General features: G+C 38.6%; 1 protein-coding gene across 2 annotated transcripts in view; it reads right to left on the bottom strand.

Moving 5' to 3' along the window:
- Positions 1-3,183, bottom strand: part of LOC128212175 (antiviral innate immune response receptor RIG-I-like) — a 30,475-nt gene extending 27,292 nt beyond the window's left edge. For both annotated transcript variants that reach the window (XM_052917483.1, XM_052917484.1), the window contains exons 1-2: positions 3,066-3,183; positions 2,374-2,514 (exon numbers count right to left, since the gene is read on the bottom strand). In XM_052917483.1, the coding sequence (XP_052773443.1) occupies positions 2,374-2,512 (139 nt within the window). In that variant the 5' untranslated portion in view covers positions 2,513-2,514; positions 3,066-3,183. The remainder of the gene's footprint in view (positions 1-2,373; positions 2,515-3,065) is intronic.
- Between the last annotated feature and the right edge of the window lie 18,815 nt (positions 3,184-21,998).

Here is a 21,998-nt window from a genome sequence, read left to right as displayed (position 1 = left end):
TACTCTTACTTATGATTTATATAATATGATTTGATTTTCTTTATAATGTTTGGAAGCAATGTAACATCTGAAAATAGTATATGTTTAGATAAATGTACTGATAGTGTGATGCTGGTTGAAGGTGTAGTTTACTTTACCAAAAACAACTAAAGTTGTCACTAGATGTGATTAATACCCCCACTTCACAACCTTATTGTAATGAGAAATATCACTGGAATGATGTATACTCATTAGATGCCTTATGTCGGTGAGAAGGCATTAATTAAGTTAATTGTCCTATTATATAGAAATAACAAGCTTAACATCAGGGAAATGCCATTTTTTTGTTTAAAAGTATAGCAAAGTATTATTTGAGTTGACTTAACACTGAATAATATTTGTCTTGTACAGTTGAAGTCAATGACTTAACAACATATAAAGTTTTAGAGTAAAGTAATATCCCCCGCCTAATTAAGAACAGTATCAACTTTGCCTTTAGACTAAGGAATATGAAACAATGGACAAAAACTGAAATAAATGCCCCCACATTTATAAGTCAATACCTCAAACACTTTTCAAGTTATGCTCCAGACAAAAGAAAAAGTATGAAAATTAACAAAGGGGCAATAACTCAAAAGAAACTGCACCTAGGGTTATAGTTCTTGTTCAGTGCACTTTACCTCAATCAGATATAACTGTATATGATGTTTGTAGTCAATACCTCAAAAACTTTAAGTTATGCTCTAGACAAAAAGTAAGTATAAAGATTACCCCTCAACTGCTTAGCAAAGCATATTGTTAATACATTGAAGCCCATCCAATGTCCAGTAGATATTGAAGATCACAGGTAATGGTCACCAGTCACCACAAGCACCACAAGCAGATTAAGTGGGGCTGGGGGGGGGGGGGGGGCACCTGGCGCGCCTCATCTACCCCCCCCCCCCCAATTGTCCAAGTTCCAAGTTTACATTTAATTCCAATATTTGGTAAGACAAGTAATAAAATACGCCCAAAGTGCACCATTTCGGATTAGAAATTAAATATACATGGGGGAGGAACCCCAAACCTCCCTCTGAGGGAGTGGCAAAAGTAAAAAGGATATGCCTCTAAGTTACGCCCCCTCTAACGGCGAGTCCTGGAGCCGCCCATGGTCACATTGGACACTAAAATATGGCCATTTACTTTTCTGGTATTGTTAAAAGTAATGATATGATATTTCAATAAAATTCTAAGAGTTAAACTTGAAAAAATATGATTATATTAATTAAATAAGATTACTTCATTCGTGCCAACAACACCAAGCCCTTGCAGTTTAACCCTAATTCAAGTTGACCCGTACAAATTCAATTGCGACCAATAAAAACACACCCTAAATTATCCATTCCAGCCACTCCAGGTTCAAGTTAGTCCCACATAGAAAACTTATAAGAATGTCATATAATAACTGTTTGGAATTGTTTTATATTTTGAAAGAATATTAAAATGAAGCTTGTATGAAATTTTAAATTTTGACCCTTTAATAAGAAAAATAAAATAATTTGAACAACCTTTTAAAAAGATAAATGAAATGAATACATACATGTACATTCTTTGGTCAATGTATTACTTTAACATCAGAAACATAATAGGCAGTGAGTATATTGGAACTCAATCTTTATCTATAGGCAGTATTAATAATATTCACATTGAGATCCATATAAAAAACATACATTACTTGCTTAAGAAAGTTTACAGAAAACCATGGGCTACATTCAAAATAAAACACATTTCTAAATAGCATACATAATAAAAAAAAATGGATATGACCTGCTTTGTTTGGCTTCAGACTTATTAATATTTACACTAGGGGCACAATATAGATATAATTGCACGAAAACATGCCAAGAACCTTTTTTCAACAATAAGCAGCATGTATTGCATGCTCTGATCTGCTTGAAATATCCTAATATCTCAGAATGAGAAATAATTTTTAGACATAAATTACACACTAAGAACTAAAATTAGGCTTATTTTAATATAAATACACATTTAAAGGTCAGGGGCCATGATAACTAACTGTCTCAAGTATGAGTTGAGACTCAAGTGGCAAGATTGCAAATCTTTATTATCTTGTAACTTCCTTCTAGTATCAATGATGAAAATAGCTGAATATTATAACTATATAAAGCTGATATTGATTTCTGTACAACAAATGGAATATATATGCTTTTCTGAGTCTGAGTCTAGACTAAGGCTTGAGACTTGAGACTGTCCGAAGTGATGGGCCAAGATAACAGATATGTATTGAAATGGGGGGGGGGGTATTGGTGGTTCACATACTATACCAAGTCCGTTAGCATTCATTAACACTATTTATGGCTTAAATGATAAGCTTATCAAGTTATTTTGACATACCTTTGCGGTAACATTTCAATTTGAGAAGATCTGTTGGTTGAATGGCAGTGCGAATATGGGGAAGATATGCCAGAATATTCGCCTTGATAATGTCATCTCTGGGCAGATCATCCATATTTGACTCTTCAGTTTCTGCCATTTCTAAAGAGATATACACTATATACTAGTATACATACATACATACATACATACATACATACATACACACATACATACATGTACATACATACATATAAAAAACACAACAAGATCAAGTGGTTATTAATTCATTAGTAGGGTTCAAAGGCAGCCGAGACATATGTGTACTAAGAGATATTACTTTAGATACATCCCTCATATTTTACAAGGTTTCTTTGAGAACGTAATCATTCCTTCAAATTGTTGTATCATACAACAATGAGTTAACGTTACATCGCACACACATTAAGTTAGTGTGTGCGATTTCCAGGCGTAACTTTAGTTTTACCATTGTCAGAAAATGCCCTCAATGTCAAAAATACACCGGCCTCTCAAATGGTTTCTACACTTAATGTCGTTATTTTAATATTAAAACAAGATCTACAATCGCAAATAGTTTCCTAGTCAGTGAAATAAAGAAATAAAAGCATTGAAAATGGAATCCATCATAAATTAAAATTCACATTTATCATAAACAATTCAGTACTGCTGAAATACAAAAACAAAACACCTACATGAACGGTAGCATTCAAACAATTGCAGTATAAATCCTGGTTAATTCCGCTTTATTCTGATTAAAGTAAATAAAAATCAACAAACACAAAATCATGTTTTCATCTGTCAAAACAAAATCTTACCTTATCAGTACAGTTCACTACTTTGGAAATCCCCAAGATAAAAATAGATTTTTATCCCGTTTTAGCAGTGGTAGTATAATGCAAGGCCGGGTTAAAGTACGATTAGTGACGTAAGATGACGTGTCATAGAGATAAGTTTAGATTTTCAGAAATAAAACACACTTTCACTTTCGTTATAAACATGCCTGGCGAACGCACACACCAATGTTCTGTTTTTATGTGATTGAGCTCGAGTTCAATGTTAAATTATATTTGGTGATTTGAACAAGGAAAATTATGCGGAATGTAAATCATGAATTGACACTAGAGGAAGTTAAAATTTTCAAGTCATCCGATTCAGTTATAAAAATAACATAATCCCAGCTAAGCCTCATTTTATTCCAATTCGGGCTTGGAAAATTCCAGGATATATATGCGTTATGCACAAGTCAATTGTAACGAAGCCCTTCACCCAGGTGTCCGGGGAATAGCGGGGACTTTGACTTCCAGTTCAGCCAACCCCGGCTAAAATCCCCGCCCTGCGAAGACGAACAGATTGTAAAATTCCCGCCAAATGCCCCCATATCCAAGGGACCCTAGGTAAGGCCCATTTCCCGCTATATTTACACAATTGACTGGTGCATTATCGCTTAGTGGTGATGGGCTCAGCATTAAACGTTCACAGCGTGCGTGACATCTCTGTTATAACGTAAGTTGCGTTACATTCCGATTAGCGTGGGTGCAATCTATCATTAATAAATAATAATAATAATAATATACCACATTAATATAGCGCTCTTTCCAAAAATGCTCAAAAGCGCTTAACAATATATGGTTAAACAGTACAAATTAATCAGAAAGGAAAAATATATATGCAAGTTTAAAGCAATGTGAAAAGTTCAAACGCCTTATTCAGTATATTTTGCGCACACAGAATGAAGCTTTGTTATACTTATGTTTTTAAGATACTACTGAATATTTAACTTTGAAACAGTGTTTTTTATATAGCTAAAGGATGGATTTAGCTTTACAACGAGGTATAACATGCCTATATTTGGTATGTATGTTGTACGACATAAAATTGGTGCTAAAAATCAGATGTTTTTCATCGTTATGCTGTTGAACTTAGAAAAATGATATTTTTCATTATTAAATCTATAAAATTGAGGCAATTTTATACGATAAGCTTGTAAATTTCCCTTTTCCAAAAATATTTTGTGCCTAGTATGTTTTTTATTTTACCAAAATCGGACGATTACTTTTCAAGTAATGTTAATTTATGTTAAACCGGTCCTTCGTTATGAATTTTGCTTTTTTTCACCTTCTTTTGTAAAACATGACATATTTTACATAAATATAATCATGATTTTATCTTAAATATGTTCTAAAGGATGAATACATATGCATTTTGATAACAACAAAGAATGAGAACAATTGCTGTTGATAAAATGAAGTTCTGTTTTCTCGTTTCTGGTCAGTTCAAACATCCAAAATGTGTAGTGTACGCAACAGGGCTTCAGACAACACTCTTACAGTTTACTTACAGAGGGCACTTACTGTTCCTCAACAATGGCATAAACACACAAACAAAAATACCAAATATCTTCTCCCTACATTGAATAATTAGGCAACAGCAGTTAAATGTCTTTGTCCGCAATGCTGTAGTGTCCGCAACGCAAAGACCAACTGTATATTTCTATACAAGTCAGTGTTAATTAATCATTTGTTTCGCTGTAAATATTTAGAACCAATTCATTTTTATCATAAAACAGCAAAGAGAATGAGGTAAACAATCTAAGGATGATTTTACAGGCCCATAATGCAAATTTGAATATTTTGTATGTTAATCCTGGAACAATATTTTGGAAATGCTATGTACTCTGAAAGTGTACTGTAGTGAAAAGCTTCATAAGTACTTCCTTTCAAAACAGCAAAATATGTTATAAGAACAATTAATACTATGTACAGCTGTATCTTGTTTTCTGGGTTTGTTGCGGACACTACAGGAACTGTCCAGTGCTTATTATCACGTTTTTCATTTCGTTGCAGAACAAAAAATGAAAACTAAACCAATGACTAGCACTGAGATATGTAGGAAAGGTCATGCAAAGTTAAAACAAGACAAAAAATAGACATGAATAGTTGAAACAGAAAGATAGAGAAAGAAAGAAACGCGAACGTGCTAAACATAAAGAACACGCTAGTAATAATGAAACATTGAAAAGGGAACTGAAGATAAAAAAGTGTGAGGAAATACAAAGGTATAGGGCTCAAAAGAAGCAACAGAAAACACATAAAACAATAAATAACAACAAAAACAGTACAGCAAAAAAGATGGTTATATCACTAAAGGAGAAGCAAGCAGAATATAGAAAGCAGAGAGCAGTGTTAAGAACACAAAATTGGCGTTGAGATTAAAGCTTAAAGAAAGTAGCACTAAACAAGGAGAACCCATTAGAAATGAACAAACTGTAAATGAAAGCAACATTGATCTTCAATCTGAAAATGAAAACAATAAAGACAATCAAGTAGGAACTCAAAATAACACTAACATTCATGGAGTAAAGGAAAACAACAGTAGTGCAAAATTTCCCTTCACATCCAGGTGCCTGAACACTGTCTTTGAAACGAGTCAAAGAGACCTTACCAACTACACCAGCAAAAAGAGCAAGACTGGTAGAGAAACTAGCCACATCACCATCAACAAATGAGCTACTCAAAGAGAAAGGGATTCTTACTTCTCCAAAATTAAGAGAAGTGGATGCCTTTGGAGAATCTGTATTGAAAACTGTATCTAGTCTAAATAGTACACCAGTAGGTCAAAGTCAAATAACACAAAAACGGGAAAAGAAACATGCCATTCGAGAAAACACTAGCCTACGTTATGAATGAAAGTGCAACTAAACTGAAAAAGAAAAGAACATTTCAGATGAATATTATGCGAATAACTACAGAAACAAGCTCAGTAGCAAACATTTTAAACATAAACACGGTTTAATGGCACGGGGTTAACGCCAAAGACATATAACATAAACACAAACAAGAAACATAAAAAACAGCACATAACTCAACAAATGGCACACTGCATACATACTTTATATATAAAAAACTAGGTATGTTTATCAAGGATTGTTAGGTACCGCCTTGGAACAGTCAGTAAAATGTAAATTTACTGGGGGGGGGGGGGGTTAAACCAGTTTAAGTGCACAAACCTCTCTCTTATCCCAACAATGTATGCATTAGCTTGAGGAAACTTAACAATAAAACAAATAAAAAAAAATTATAGGTAAACCCCAACAACTTCTATGATTAGAGATCCCAACTCTATCTGCAGACGGAGGAATACAATTCGAAATTGCGTTTGTTCAAAAGCACTGAAAGACAAATGCTGGTGGAGGAACAGAGTAAGAAAAGCAAAAGCAGGCGAGATAACAGCTGAAACAAAAGCTGTGGTAAAATAGTTTTTTTATATCAGGAGAAGTAAGCCGCTATATTCCAAATCAGAAAATGTGACAAAAGAATGCCAGCCAAAGTTTATCATGACAGCAACAATAACAGAAGCCCATCAAGCCTTCTTGCAGAAATATCCAGACAAGAAAATAGGCCGAACAACATTTTATCTGTTAAAGCCAAAAAATGTGAGGAAAGTTAGTGAAACAAACAAAAGATGCTGCCACTGCCAGATCTGCTGCAATGCAGCACTAGTCGCTGAAAGTATCAACAACTTCCTGTGTGAAAAAGCCTTACACAAAGAAATTAACAAAGACTGACACTGAATCTCTCGAGGAAAACTTTAAATCTGTGTCTACAATCTACTCTACAAAATAGTCTTTACTGTTTTCTCAATTTTGTTATTAAAACATGTAAGTACATGTGTTTTGAACTTGTTAAAATAAAGATATAAGTTATGTACAAGAAATATTGTTATTTCTCCAGTTACAAGTTACTTAGCGTTAGGCGTTCAAATGTGTAGTGTCCGCAACATGGCATGTATGTTTCTGTTATTTTTGTTACAGTTTTACAGTTGAAAGTTGCTCTCTCCACTTTGTTTCTTTTTGGTAAATAGGTGTTTGAATTGTCTCTGGAGGAAGCACTTTGGACAGAATGCGATAATTAAGCCATATAAATTTGATTCTGTAAAGAAATATTTTCACAGCTTTTCATGATACAATACGCATAAATTGATAAACACCAAATGAAAGCTCATGAAATAGGTCTAAAATTTGCTGTGAGTTTAAATGTACTTTAACAAAATTTAACAAAAACATCTCTCAAATACATATTATACTTTATTGTAACAAGTACATTTCTGGAGTTCAAACTGTAGTGTCCGCAACAAAATAGTGGTATTGATATTCTTTTAATTTCAAATAAATGCATAGCTTAACACCTCAAATGTTTTGTTTTGTTTTTATAAGTATACCTTTACAGTTGACATCATGAACACAGCCCAGGTTTACCTGCCTCCTTTTTAAATAAATAAATAAATGTAGACAAACAACTAAAATAATTTGCAAGAAGTAAATAACATCCAAATAAACAAAATATACACAAACCATCAATAAACAACCACCAAGTTGGGTTTTATATTTGGCAAATGAGTTTCTTCAATGGATTAGACAATTAAAAGTGCTGGTTAATGATTACAGCTGAAAAAATTGATGCATAACAATGTACGTGTGTAGTGTCCGCAACAGATTGCCCTACTGCGATTGAAAGTATGATAACTTTTTAAATACTCCAAACTGACCAACTAAAATTTAGGAAAATAAGCAACACATCTGCGCAAAATATACTGAACAAGGTGAAAGCAATGCTTAAAAATAGGCATGGAATTAAAAATATAAAGCAGTTTTCTAAGACATATTCTGAAAACATAGATAAAACAATTGAATGACTAATACTTAAAAATAGGCATGGAATTAAAAATATAAAGCAGTTTTCTAAGACATATTCTGAAAGCATAGATAAAACAATCGAATGACTAATACTTAAATGGAATATAATATGAAATAAAACCATTCTATTAAGATATTGGAATATGGGATATTTTCCATCTTGACTGTTCCAAATTACATAATCACAGTTAATAAAGTAAGCGATTCAGTTTTCAGTTCCCATAAACCTGAACGAAGAAGTGAGTCTTTAGTTGTCGTTTGAAGCTTTCAAGAGAAGTACAGTCTCTAACATGTGCTGGTAAAGTGTTCCATAGTTTAGGAGCAGCTGCAGAAAAGCTCCTATCCCCAAATTTAAGTTTTGTTTTTGGTGGCACAAGAGTTAGCGATTGGTTGGCTGAACGTAGATTTCTAGTCGGTTTGTAAACGTTGATCATATCATTAATGTATTGTGGAGCTTTGCCATAAAGTGATTTAAATACATGAATTAGTATTTTGAAATTGATTCTGTAATCCACTGGGAGCCAGTGAAGATCTTTAAGCACTGACGTGATGTGACTAAACTTTGACTGTCTGGTAATTATCCTAGCAGCAGTATTTTGTACAAGTTCAATGATTGTTGTTGGACTCCATACAAGAGATAATTGCAATAATCCAATCTAGATGTTACTAAGGCATTTACGAGTGTTTTCGTAGCATCCTCGTTGATGTACTGTCGAATGCGTCCTATCTGTCTCAACTGAGCGTAAGTTGATTTGCACACAGACTTAACATGCGATTCCATGTTCATCCGAGAGTCTAGAAAAGCACCAAGATTTCTGACGTTAACTGATTGAGTGATAACAGATGTTCCAACAGTTACTGTATGATTTGATACTTTTTCAGACTTATGACCAGATGAGAAAACTATAAGTTCCGTTTTATCCGAATTCAGTTTCAAAATATTGTTATTCATCCAGTGCATGATTTCAGAAACACAATTTGCTACACGATTTACCATGTCTTCGATAGTTGATTCATCTATTGGTTCAAACGACAAATACAATTGGGAATCATCAGCGTAGAAATGTACATTAAGTCCGTGTTTTCGACAAATAGCACCAACAGGTTTTGTGTACATGACATAGAATTTAGGACCCAGGACGGAACCTTGGGGGACACTATAGGTCATGTGCACGGGCTCGGAAAGCTCACCGTCAATACATACGGTCTGGTAGCGGTCGCTTAAATACGATTTCATCCACTCGTGTGGCTTCCCAGAAATGCCAAAATGATGTTCAAGACGTGTGACCAATGTTTATGGTCTATGGTATCAAACGCCGCAGATAGATCAAGCATCACTAAAATAGTAACTTTTTGTTGGTCCAGTGCTAGCAAGATGTCGTTTTGCACTTTAAGTTAGGCAGTTTCTGTGGAATGAAATTGATAAGGTTCATGTAGATTGTTGGATTCCAGATGTCTTTCTAAGCGAGTGTCTCCAGCTTTTTCAATGATTTTCGAAAAATACGGAAGATTTGCGACTGGTCGGTAGTTTTTGAATATGTCAGGATCCAATGATTCTTTTTTCAAAAGAGGACGAATGTGCGAGTGTTTGAATGACGATGGCACTTCTCCGTCCCTCAATGAGATGTTGGTAATGTTTGCAATTATTGGAACAAGCTCAATGGAACATTCTTAAAATAACCATTTTGGAATTGGGTCAAGTTCACACGATTTGGTGGAAGAATTTGCAATTAGCTTAGAAATTTCATCTTCTGTTGCGGGTTCGAATTCATTAAATTTCACTTCTGAGTCTTGCATTTCAAGTGTAGTATTTTCAAGATTTGTGTTATCAGCTGATGCGATATTGTTTCTGATCGTTTCAATTTTCTCAACGAAAAAGTCACTAAACTCTTGAGCTAGTTCTTTGGGCGATGTGTGAGATGGTAGCACAACTTCCTTTTTGTTTCGAAGAAGATGGTTTGCGACTTGGAATAGGTTCTTTTGATCACGTAATTGAAGTTCATTTATATAATATGTCTCTCGAGCCTGTTTCAATAACTTGTTAACTATTTCACATTGATTTCTGTAGATTTCATGGTCGATTGTTAGTTTTGACTCTCGCCATTTTCTTTCAAGCTTACGTTTGGTATGTTTTTCCTCATGTAACTGATCCGTGTACCATGCACAGGTTGGTCTTAACACTATATTTCTTGTTCGCAAAGGAGCATGTTTGTCAATAAGTGACTTCAGTACAGAGTTATATTTGTCCACAGCTTCATCTACGTTTAGTGAGCTTATGTCTGAGGTACACAAATCAGAAGATTTTATGTTTTTTTGAAGGAATCAATGTCGATTTTCCGGTATTTTCTGTATGAGACTGTTTTACGAATAGGTGCAGGTTTGGATGTTTTGATGGTCATTAACACTGCAAAATGATCACGTGAATTTTTTTCTTTTGAAGTAGTGAAACCGGGATCACTTACATTTAGATCTGATATAAAATGTTCATTGTTTTTTGTGATTACAACATCTAATGTATGTCCACCTACATGAGTTGGTTCATGAACATGCTGAATAAAACCAAATGTGTCTAGAATACTGAGAAATTTAACGGAATCTCGATAACTTGGGTCATCAAGATGAAAATTCAGATCACCAAGAATTGTTATGTGTTTGTTAATTGTCACATATCTGGATAGGAAAGCAGGCCATTCCTCATTAAGAAACGAAGCTGTGCTTAGACCGTTGTCTTTTGATGGTGGTGGACGATATACTACTAACAAGCGTGTTGAAAAGTCACGAACACTGATGCTACAGTCCATGTATTCGAATTGTTTGAATTCGTTTGCGTTACTAGATGATAGTACTTTAATTTGAATTGCAGACTTATAAACAATTGCAACACCTCCACCCTCCTTTCCTATCCGAGGCACGTGTTTTATATTATATCCGTCTGGCAATAGTTCGTTAACACAGACTTTATCCACTTTTGTTCCGAGCCACGTTTCTGTAATTGCTACAAGATCAAAGTCATTTGACAGTATGTAGTCATTACGCCAACAACACATTCCTTTTGGTAAACAGCGTGCGTTACACAGCGAACTTAACATTCCTGATGGGGTAGGGCAAAGCCTATTGTATACGTAAACAGCGTAAGTTACACATCGTGCTTAACCACTTAACATTCCTAATGGGGAAGGGCACAGCATATTACGTAAACAGCATGCGTTACACAGCGTACTTAACATTCCCAATGGGGTAGAACACAACCTATTACGTAAACAGCGTGCGTTACACAGCGTACTTAACATTTCTAATGGGATAGGGCAAAGCCTATTACGTAAACAGCGTGCGTTACACAGCGTTCTTAACATTCCTTTTGGGGTGGGGCACAACTTTTAACGTTAACTGCATGCATTACACAGCGTTCTTAACAATCTTAGTTGGATAGGGCAAATCCTATAACGCAAACAGCGTCCGTTACACAGCGTACTTAACATTACTAATGGGGTAGGGTACAGCCTTTTACGTTACAAAGCGTACTTAAAATTCCTAGTGGGTTAGAGCACAGCCTATAACGTAAACAGCGTGCGTTACAAAGCGTACTTAGCATTCATATTGGAGAAGGGCACAGCCTATAACGTTACACAGCGTACTTGATAGTCCTTGTGGTGTTGGGCACAGCCCATAACGTTACACAGTGTACTTGATATTCCTTGTGGTGTTGGGCACAGCCTATAACGTTACACAGTGTACTTGATATTCCTAGTTGGGAAGGGCACAGCCCATAACGTTACACAGCGTACTTGATATTCCTTGTGGTGTTGGGCACAGCCTATAACCTTACACAGTGTACTTGATATTCCTTGTGGTGTTCGGCACAGCCTATAACGTTACACAGTGTACTTGATATTCCTAGTTGGGAAGGGCACAACCTATAACTTTACACAGCGTACTTGATACTCCTTGTGGTGTTGGGCACAGCCTATAACGTTTCACAGCGTACTTAACATTCCTAATGGGGTAGGGCACAGCCTATTACGTAAACAGCGTGCGTAACACAGCGTACTTAACATTCCTGTTGGGGTAGGGCAAAGCATATAAATTAAACAGCGTGAGTGACACAGCGTACTTAACATTACTGGTCGGGTAGGGCAAAGCCTATTACGTAAACAGCGTGCGTTACACAATAAACTTGACATTCCTATTGGGGTAGGGCACAGACTTTAACGTAAACTGCGTGCGTTACACAGCGTACTTAACATTCCTATTGGGGTAGGGTACAGCCTTTTTCGTTAGAAAGCGTACCTGAATTTCCTGGTGGGGTAGATCACACCCTATAACGTAAACAGCATGCGTTACAAAGCGTACTTAGCATTCATATTGGAGAAGGGCACAGCCTATAACGTTACACAGCGTACTTAACATTCCTTGTGGTTTTGGGCACAGCCTATAACGTTATACAGCGTACTTAGCATCCCTTGTGGTGTAGGGCACAGCCTATAACGTTACACAGCGTACTTAGCATCCCTTGTGGTGTAGGGCACAGCCTATAACGTTATACAGCGTACTTAACATTCCTTGTGGCTTTGGGCACAGCCTATAACGTAATACAGCGTACTTAGCATCCCTTGTGGTGTAGGGCACAGCCTATAACGTTATACAGCGTACTTAGCATCCCTTGTGGTGTAGGGCACAGCCTATAACGTTATACAGCGTACGTAGCATCCCTTGTGGTGTAGGTCACAGCCTATAACGTTATACAGCGTACTTAGCATCCCTTGTGGTGTAGGGTACAGCCTATAACGTTATACAGCGTACTTAGCATCCCTTGTGGTGTAGGGCACAGCCTATAACGTTATACAGCGTACTTAGCATCCCTTGTGGTGTAGGGCACAGCCTATAACGTTATACAGCGTACTTAGCATCCCTTGTGGTGTATGGCACAGCCTATAACGTTATACAGCGTACTTAACATTCCTTGTGGTTTTGGGCACAGCCTATAACGTTATACAGCGTACTTAACATTCCTTGTGGTTTTGGGCACAGTCTATAACGTTACACAGCGTACTTAGCATTCCTTGTGGTGTAGGGCACAGTCTATAACGTTACACAGCGTACTTAACATTCCTTGTGGTTTTGGGCACAGCCTATAACGTTATACAGCGTACTTAGCATCCCTTGTGGTTTTGGGCACAGCCTATAACGTTATACAGCGTACTTAACATTCCTTGTGGTTTTGGGCACAGCCTATAACGTTATACAGCGTACTTAGCATCCCTTGTGGTTTTGGGCACAGCCTATAACGTTATACAGCGTACTTAGCATACCTTGTGGTGTAGGGCACAGCCTATAACGTTATACAGCGTACTTAACATTCCTTGTGTTGTAGGGCACAGCCTATAACGTTACACAGAATACTTAGCATTCCTTGTAGTGTAGGGCACAGTCTATAACGTTATACAACGTACTTAGCATCCCTTGTGGTGTAGGGCACAGCCTATAACGTTATACAGCGTACTTAGCATCCCTTGTGGTGTTGGGCACAGCCTATAACGTTATACAGCGTACTTAGCATCCCTTGTGGTGTAGGGCACAGCCTATAACGTTATACAGCGTACTTAGCATCCGTTGTGGTGTAGGGAACAGCCTATAACATTATACAGCGTACTTAACATTCCTTGTGGTTTTGGGCAAAGCCTATAACGTTATACAGCGTACTTAACATTCCTTGTGGTGTAGGGCACAGCCTATAACGTTATACAGCGTACTTAGCATCCCTTGTGGTTTTGGGCACTGCCTATAACGTTATACAGCGTACGTAACATTCCTTGTGGTTTTGGGCACAGTCTATAACGTTACACAGCGTACTTAGCATTCCTTGTGGTGTAGGGCACAGTCTAAAACGTTACACAGCGTACTTGACATTCCTTGTGGTTTTGGGCACAGCCTATAACGTTACACAGCGTACTTAGCATCCCTTGTGGTTTTGGGCACAGCCTATAACGTTACACAGCGTACTTAACATTCCTTGTGGTTTTGGGCACAGCCTATAACGTTATACAGCGTACTTAGCATCCCTTGTGGTTTTGGGCACAGCCTATAACGTTATACAGCGTACTTAGCATCCCTTGTGGTGTAGGGCACAGCCTATAACGTTATACAGCGTACTTAGCATCCGTTGTGGTGTAGGGAACAGCCTATAACATTATACAGCGTACTTAACATTCCTTGTGGTTTTGGGCACAGCCTATAACGTTATACAGCGTACTTAACATTCCTTGTGGTGAAGGGCACAGCCTATAACGTTATACAGCGTACTTAGCATCCCTTGTGGTTTTGGGCACAGCCTATAACGTTATACAGCGTACTTAACATTCCTTGTGGTTTGGGCACAGTCTATAACGTTACACAGCGTACTTAGCATTCCTTGTGGTGTAGGGCACAGTCTAAAACGTTACACAGCGTACTTAGCATCCCTTGTGGTGTAGGGCACAGCCTATAACGTTACACAGCGTACTTAGCATCCCTTGTGGTGTAGGGCACAGCCTATAACGTTATACAGCGTACTTAACATTCCTTGTGGCTTTGGGCACAGCCTATAACGTTATACAACGTACTTAGCATCCGTTGTGGTGTAGGGCACAGCCTATAACGTTATACAGCGTACTTAGCATCCCTTGTGGTGTAGGGCACAGCCTATAACGTTACACAGCGTACTTAACATTCCTTGTGGTGTAGGGCACAGCCTATAACGTTACACAGCGTACTTAACATTCCTTGTGGTTTTGGGCACAGCCTATAACGTTACACAGCGTACTTAACATTCCTTGTGGTGTAGGGCACAGCCTATAACGTTATACAGCGTACTTAGCATCCCTTGTGGTGTAGGGCACAGCCTATAACGTTACACAGCGTACTTAGCATCCCTTGTGGTGTAGGGCACAGCCTATAACGTTATACAGCGTACTTAACATTCCTTGTGGCTTTGGGCACAGCCTATAACGTTATACAACGTACTTAGCATCCGTTGTGGTGTAGGGCACAGCCTATAACGTTATACAGCGTACTTAGCATCCCTTGTGGTGTAGGGCACAGCCTATAACGTTACACAGCGTACTTAACATTCCTTGTGGTGTAGGGCACAGCCTATAACGTTACACAGCGTACTTAACATTCCTTGTGGTTTTGGGCACAGCCTATAACGTTACACAGCGTACTTAACATTCCTTGTGGTGTAGGGCACAGTCTATAACGTTATACAGCGTACTTAACATTCCTTGTGGTTTTGGGCACAGCCTATAACGTTACACAGCGTACATAACATTCCTACTGGGGAAGGGCACAACCTATAACGTTACACAGCGTACTTAACATTCCTTGTGGTTTTGGGCACAGCCTATAACGTTACACAGCGTACTTAACATTCCTTGTGGTGTTGGGCACAGCCTATAACGTTATACAGCGTACTTAGCATTCCTTGTGGTGTAGGGCACAGCCTATAACGTTATACAGCGTACTTAGCATCCCTTGTGGTGCAGGGCACAGTCTTTAACGTTATACAGCGTACTTAACATTCCTTGTGGTGTAGGGCACAGCCTATAACGTTACACAGCGTACGTAGCATCCCTTGTGGTTTTGGGCACAGTCTATAACGTTACACAGCGTACTTAACATTCCCTGTGGTGTAGGGCACAGCCTATAACGTTATACAGCGTACGTAGCATCCCTTGTGGTTTTGGGCACAGTCTATAACGTTATACAGCGTACTTAGCATCCCTTGTGGTGTAGGGCACAGCCTATAACGTTATACAGCGTACTTAGCATCCCTTGTGGTGTAGGGCACAGCCTATAACGTTACACAGCGTACTTAGCATTCCTTGTGGTGTAGGGCACAGCCTATAACGTTACACAGCGTACTCAACATTCCTTGTGGTGTAGGGCACAGTCTATAACGTTATACAGCGTACTTAACATTCCTTGTGGTGTAGGGCACAGCCTATAACGTTACACAGCGTACTTAACATTCCTTGTGGTTTTGGGCACAGCCTATAACGTTAGACAGCGTACTTAACATTCCTTGTGGTTTTGGGCACAGCCTATAACGTTATACAGCGTACTTAGCATCCCTTGTGGTGTAGGGCACAGCCTATAACGTTATACAGCGTACTTAGCATCCCTTGTGGTTTTGGGCACAGCCTATAACGTTATACAGCGTACTTAGCATCCCTTGTGGTTTTTGGCACAGCCTATAACGTTATACAGCGTACTTAGCATCCCTTGTGGTTTTGGGCACAGTCTATAACGTTATGCAGCGTACATAGCATCCCTTGTGGTGTAGGGCACAGCCTATAACGTTACACAGCGTACTTAGCATTCATTGTGGTGTAGGGCACAGCGTATAACGTTACACAGCGTACTTAGCATTCCTTGTGGTGTAGGGCACAGCCTATAACGTTACACAGCGTACTTAGCATTCCTTGTGGTGTAGGGCACAGCCTATAACGTTACACAGCGTACTTAACATTCCTTGTGGTTTTGGGCACAGTCTATAACGTTATACAGCGTACTTAGCATACTTTGTGGTGTAGGGCACAGCCAATAACGTTATACAGCGTACTTAACATTCCTTGTGTTGTAGGGCACAGCCTATAACGTTACACAGCGTACTTAGCATTTCTTGTGGTGTAGGGCACAGTCTATAACGTTATACAACGTACTTAGCATCCGTTGTGGTGTAGGGCACAGCCTATAACGTTATACAGCGTACTTAGCATCCCTTGTGGTGTAGGGCACAACCTATAACATAGCACAGCGTACTTAACATTCCTTGTGGTGTAGGGCACAACCTATAACGTTACACAGCGTACTTAACATTCCTTGTGGTGTAGGGCACAGCCTATAACGTTACACAGCGTACTTAACATTCCTTGTGGTGTAGGGCACAGTCTATAACGTTATACAGCGTACTTAACATTCCTTGTGGTTTTGGGCACAGCCTATAACGTTATACAGCGTACATAACATTCCTACTGGGGAAGGGCACAACCTATAACGTTACACAGCGTACTTAACATACCTTGTGGTTTTGGGCACAGCCTATAACGTTACACAGCGTACTTAACATTCCTTGTGGTTTTGGGCACAGCCTATAACGTTATACAGCGTACTTAGCATTCCTTGTGGTGTAGGGCACAGCCTATAACGTTATACAGCGTACTATGCATCCCTTGTGGTGCAGGGCACAGTCTTTAACGTTATACAGCGTACTTAACATTCCTTGTGGTGTAGGGCACAGCCGATAACGTTACACAGCGTACGTAGCATCCCTTGTGGTTTTGGGCACAGTCTATAACGTTACACAGCGTACTTAACATTCCCTGTGGTGTAGGGCACAGCCTATAACGTTATACAGCGTACGTAGCATCCCTTGTGGTTTTGGGCACAGTCTATAACGTTATACAGCGTACTTAGCATCCCTTGTGGTGTAGGGCACAGCCTATAACGTTATACAGCGTACTTAGCATCCCTTGTGGTGTAGGGCACAGCCTATAACGTTACACAGCGTACTTAGCATTCCTTGTGGTGTAGGGCACAACCTATAACGTTACACAGCGTACTCAACATTCCTTGTGGTGTAGGGCACAGTCTATAACGTTATACAGCGTACTTAACATTCCTTGTGGTGTAGGGCACAGCCTATAACGTTACACAGCGTACTTAACATTCCTTGTGGTTTTGGGCACAGCCTATAACGTTATACAGCGTACTTAGCATTCCTTGTGGTGTAGGGCACAGTCTATAACGTTATACAACGTACTTAGCATCCGTTGTGGTGTAGGGCACAGCCTATAACGTTATACAGCGTACTTAGCATCCCTTGTGGTGTAGGGCACTACCTATAACATTACACAGCGTACTTAACATTCCTTGTGGTGTAGGGCACAGCCTATAACGTTACACAGCGTACTTAACATTCCTTGTGGTGTAGGGCACAGCCTATAACGTTACACAGCGTACTTAACATTCCTTGTGGTGTAGGGCACAGCCTATAACGTTACACAGCGTACTTAGCATCCCTTGTGGTTTTGGGCACAGCCTATAACGTTATACAGCGTACATAACATTCCTACTGGGGAAGGGCACAACCTATAACGTTACACAGCGTACTTAACATACCTTGTGGTTTTGGGCACAGCCTATAACGTTACACAGCGTACTTAACATTCCTTGTGGTTTTGGGCACAGCCTATAACGTTATACAGCGTACTTAGCATTCCTTGTGGTGTAGGGCACAGCCTATAACGTTATACAGCGTACTATGCATCCCTTGTGGTGCAGGGCACAGTCTTTAACGTTATACAGCGTACTTAACATTCTTTGTGGTGTAGGGCACAGCCGATAACGTTACACAGCGTACGTAGCATCCCTTGTGGTTTTGGGCACAGTCTATAACGTTACACAGCGTACTTAACATTCCCTGTGGTGTAGGGCACAGCCTATAACGTTATACAGCGTACGTAGCATCCCTTGTGGTTTTGGGCACAGTCTATAACGTTATACAGCGTACTTAACATTCCTTGTGGTGTAGGGCACAGCCTATAACGTTATACAGCGTACTTAGCATCCCTTGTGGTGTAGGGCACAGCCTATAACGTTACACAGCGTACTTAGCATTCCTTGTGGTGTAGGGCACAGCCTATAACGTTACACAGCGTACTCAACATTCCTTGTGGTGTAGGGCACAGTCTATAACGTTATACAGCGTACTTAACATTCCTTGTGGTGTAGGGCACAGCCTATAACGTTACACAGCGTACTTAACATTCCTTGTGGTTTTGGGCACAGCCTATAACGTTAGACAGCGTACTTAACATTCCTTGTGGTTTTGGGCACAGCCTATAACGTTATACAGCGTACTTAGCATCCCTTGTGGTGTAGGGCACAGCCTATAACGTTATACAGCGTACTTAGCATCCCTTGTGGTTTTGGGCACAGCCTATAACGTTATACAGCGTACTTAGCATCCCTTGTGGTTTTGGGCACAGCCTATAACGTTATACAGCGTACTTAGCATCCCTTGTGGTTTTGGGCACAGTCTATAACGTCATGCAGCGTACATAGCATCCCTTGTGGTGTAGGGCACAGCCTATAACGTTACACAGCGTACTTAGCATTCCTTGTGGTGTAGGGCACAGCGTATAACGTTACACAGCGTACTTAGCATTCCTTGTGGTGTAGGGCACAGTCTATAACGTTACACAGCGTACTTAGCATTCCTTGTGGTGTAGGGCACAGCCTATAACGTTACACAGCGTACTTAACATTCCTTGTGGTTTTGGGCACAGTCTATAACGTTATACAGCGTACTTAGCATCCCTTGTGGTGTAGGGCACAGCCTATAACGTTATACAGCGTACTTAGCAACCCTTGTGGTGTAGGGCACAGCCTATAACGTTACACAGCGTACTTAACATTCCTTGTGGTGTAGGGCACAGCCTATAACGTTACACAGCGTACTTAACATTCCTTGTGGTTTTGGGCACAGCCTTTAACGTTATACAGCGTACTTAACATTCCTTGTGGTGTAGGGCACAGTCTATAACGTTACACAGCGTACATAACATTCCTATTGGGGAAGGGCACAGCATATAACGTAAACAGCAAACGTTACATTCCTATGGGGGATTTGAACAACCTTTTATGTAAACAACGTGAGCAACAATGCGCTATGCTCCGCGAGTGACGTTGACGTCGTTGTTTTTGCTGTCTTTTTAAAAACCTTTCGAAACCGTCAAATGACATTGAAACTAGGACGGAATCACAATAACAGCAATTAAACATCAGGCTCTTAAAACTATCATTTGAGCATGACCCTTTTTCTGATACAGTTTTATTTCAGTATCATGCATAACATACATTTTACACCATCATTGAAAATACATTTGATATGATAACAATAAATATAATTTTAATAAGTGTCTGCTATAAAGATATTACTCCAATATTGATATTGATATATGTTACACATGAGATGGAAATGTTTTATTTTAGTTTTGTTACATAAGGAAAGTAAAGTTTTGTAAAAAAAAAATAAGCGAAAATAATTAGTCAAAAAAAAAATCCAATAAAGTAAGAAATGTAAGAACATGTAAGGTTTCCTTTAACAATACAATAGAATAATGGGTTTACAGAAATATTTATTTTCTGATTACTCCATAAAAAGTACTTGCTTTGTCATAGTAACAATATTTTCAATCACTACGATCGTAATAAAATTCAAGTTCAGCGATATAAGTAATGAATAATGTATCAACTGTTACATTGCTTGGTATGAGTGTGTGACGTAACACAAACAGGGAGTAAGCCATTTAACATAAAGTCACAGTGTGCCTTGAAATATTTCAAGTGCAGCCATGTTCATGAAAGGGTGTTGTCCTTGAATTTTGATATTTTCCATCTTTAAACATTGTCATTTAAATCCAGTGTAGAATAAATATAACTGTCATGTAGAAAAATACTGGACACGGCCGAGGAATTATATGTAGAAAGTGTCACGTAATGCCACCGTTCACTTAACTTTCGTGATAGTTCGTTCAGTAACCAACCAACAACTGTTCAAGTGTTCTAAGTCTTTATTGTTCACCGTTCTTTCTAAGTACAATGATAAGTTCTAAATACAGCATGACATTTAAGGTAATCCCGCATCCTAACTGCCGTCCATTAAGGACCCAAGGCCGCTCTCCTTGCCTTGCCTAACCCCTCTCTCTTATACTAATTTGTGGTCTAAATATGACAGCTTTACAACCCAAGGAATACACGTTTTTGTAATTAACATGACCATTTTGTACATTTGTACCAGGTCGGCTGTCAACCGTCTCCATATTCAAATGACAATCAAATATGCCCTACATTACTAAACATACAGTATGTAGACACATATACATTTAATTAAATCTTAATTATATCTTAAATATAACTTTGATAAAAGTATTACGGTATTACGTCACATTTTATACGTAACTCTGTTACGTGACAAAAGATACTAGTTACGCCCGTGGAATTATACGTAGAAAGATACTAGTTAGCCCCGAGGAATTATACGTACAAATACTAGTTACGCCCGAGGAATACTACGTAGAAAGATGCTGGACCCGCTGTGGAAAAATACGTAGAAAGATGCTGGACACGCCCAAGGAATTATACGTAGAAAGATACTAGTTAGCCCCGAGGAATTATACGTAAAAGATACTAGTTACGCCTGTGGAATTATGCGTAAAAAGATACTAGTTACGCCCGAGGAATTATACGTAGAAAGACACTAGTTACGCCCGAGGAATTATACGTAAAAAGATACTAGTTACGCCCGAGGAATTATACGTAGAAAGATACTAGTTACGCCCGAGGAATTATACGTAAAAAGATACTAGTGACGCCCGAGGAATTATACGTAAAAATATACTAGTCACGCCCGAGGAATTATACGTAGAAAGATACTAGTCAGCCCCGAAGTATTATTATACGTAGAAAGATAATAGTTACGCCCAAGGAATTATACGTATAATGATACTAGTTAGCCCCGAGGAATTATACGTAATAGATACTAGTTACGCCCGAGGAATTATACGTAGAAAGATGCTAGACACGCCCGAGGAATAATACATAATGTACATATTCAGAATGACACGAAAAATAAATATATAACATCTTCATTTTACAGATTTAGTACAGTTCGTTTGTATTACCTTAAAACCATTCTTTGCAATACTCACACAAACGTAAACATACTTTGCAGGTTTGCAGTTAAAAAAGAACTTGTACATATGTGGAGTTTGTTCATAAAAGTTCTGAAAAGCAAATTCAGGCTTGAAAGAGTACTTATATTAAGTTATATTTTCATTCTGTTCCTTGAATCTTGCGTATAGTTTGTATTGGATTTGCATTTTAAAGACAT

This window comes from Mya arenaria, chromosome 12, assembly GCF_026914265.1.
Source record: "Mya arenaria isolate MELC-2E11 chromosome 12, ASM2691426v1".
NCBI classification, from domain to species: Eukaryota; Metazoa; Mollusca; class Bivalvia; order Myida; family Myidae; genus Mya; species Mya arenaria.
Note: the sequence above shows the minus strand (reverse complement) of the source record. Positions and strands in the feature narration are given on the sequence as shown.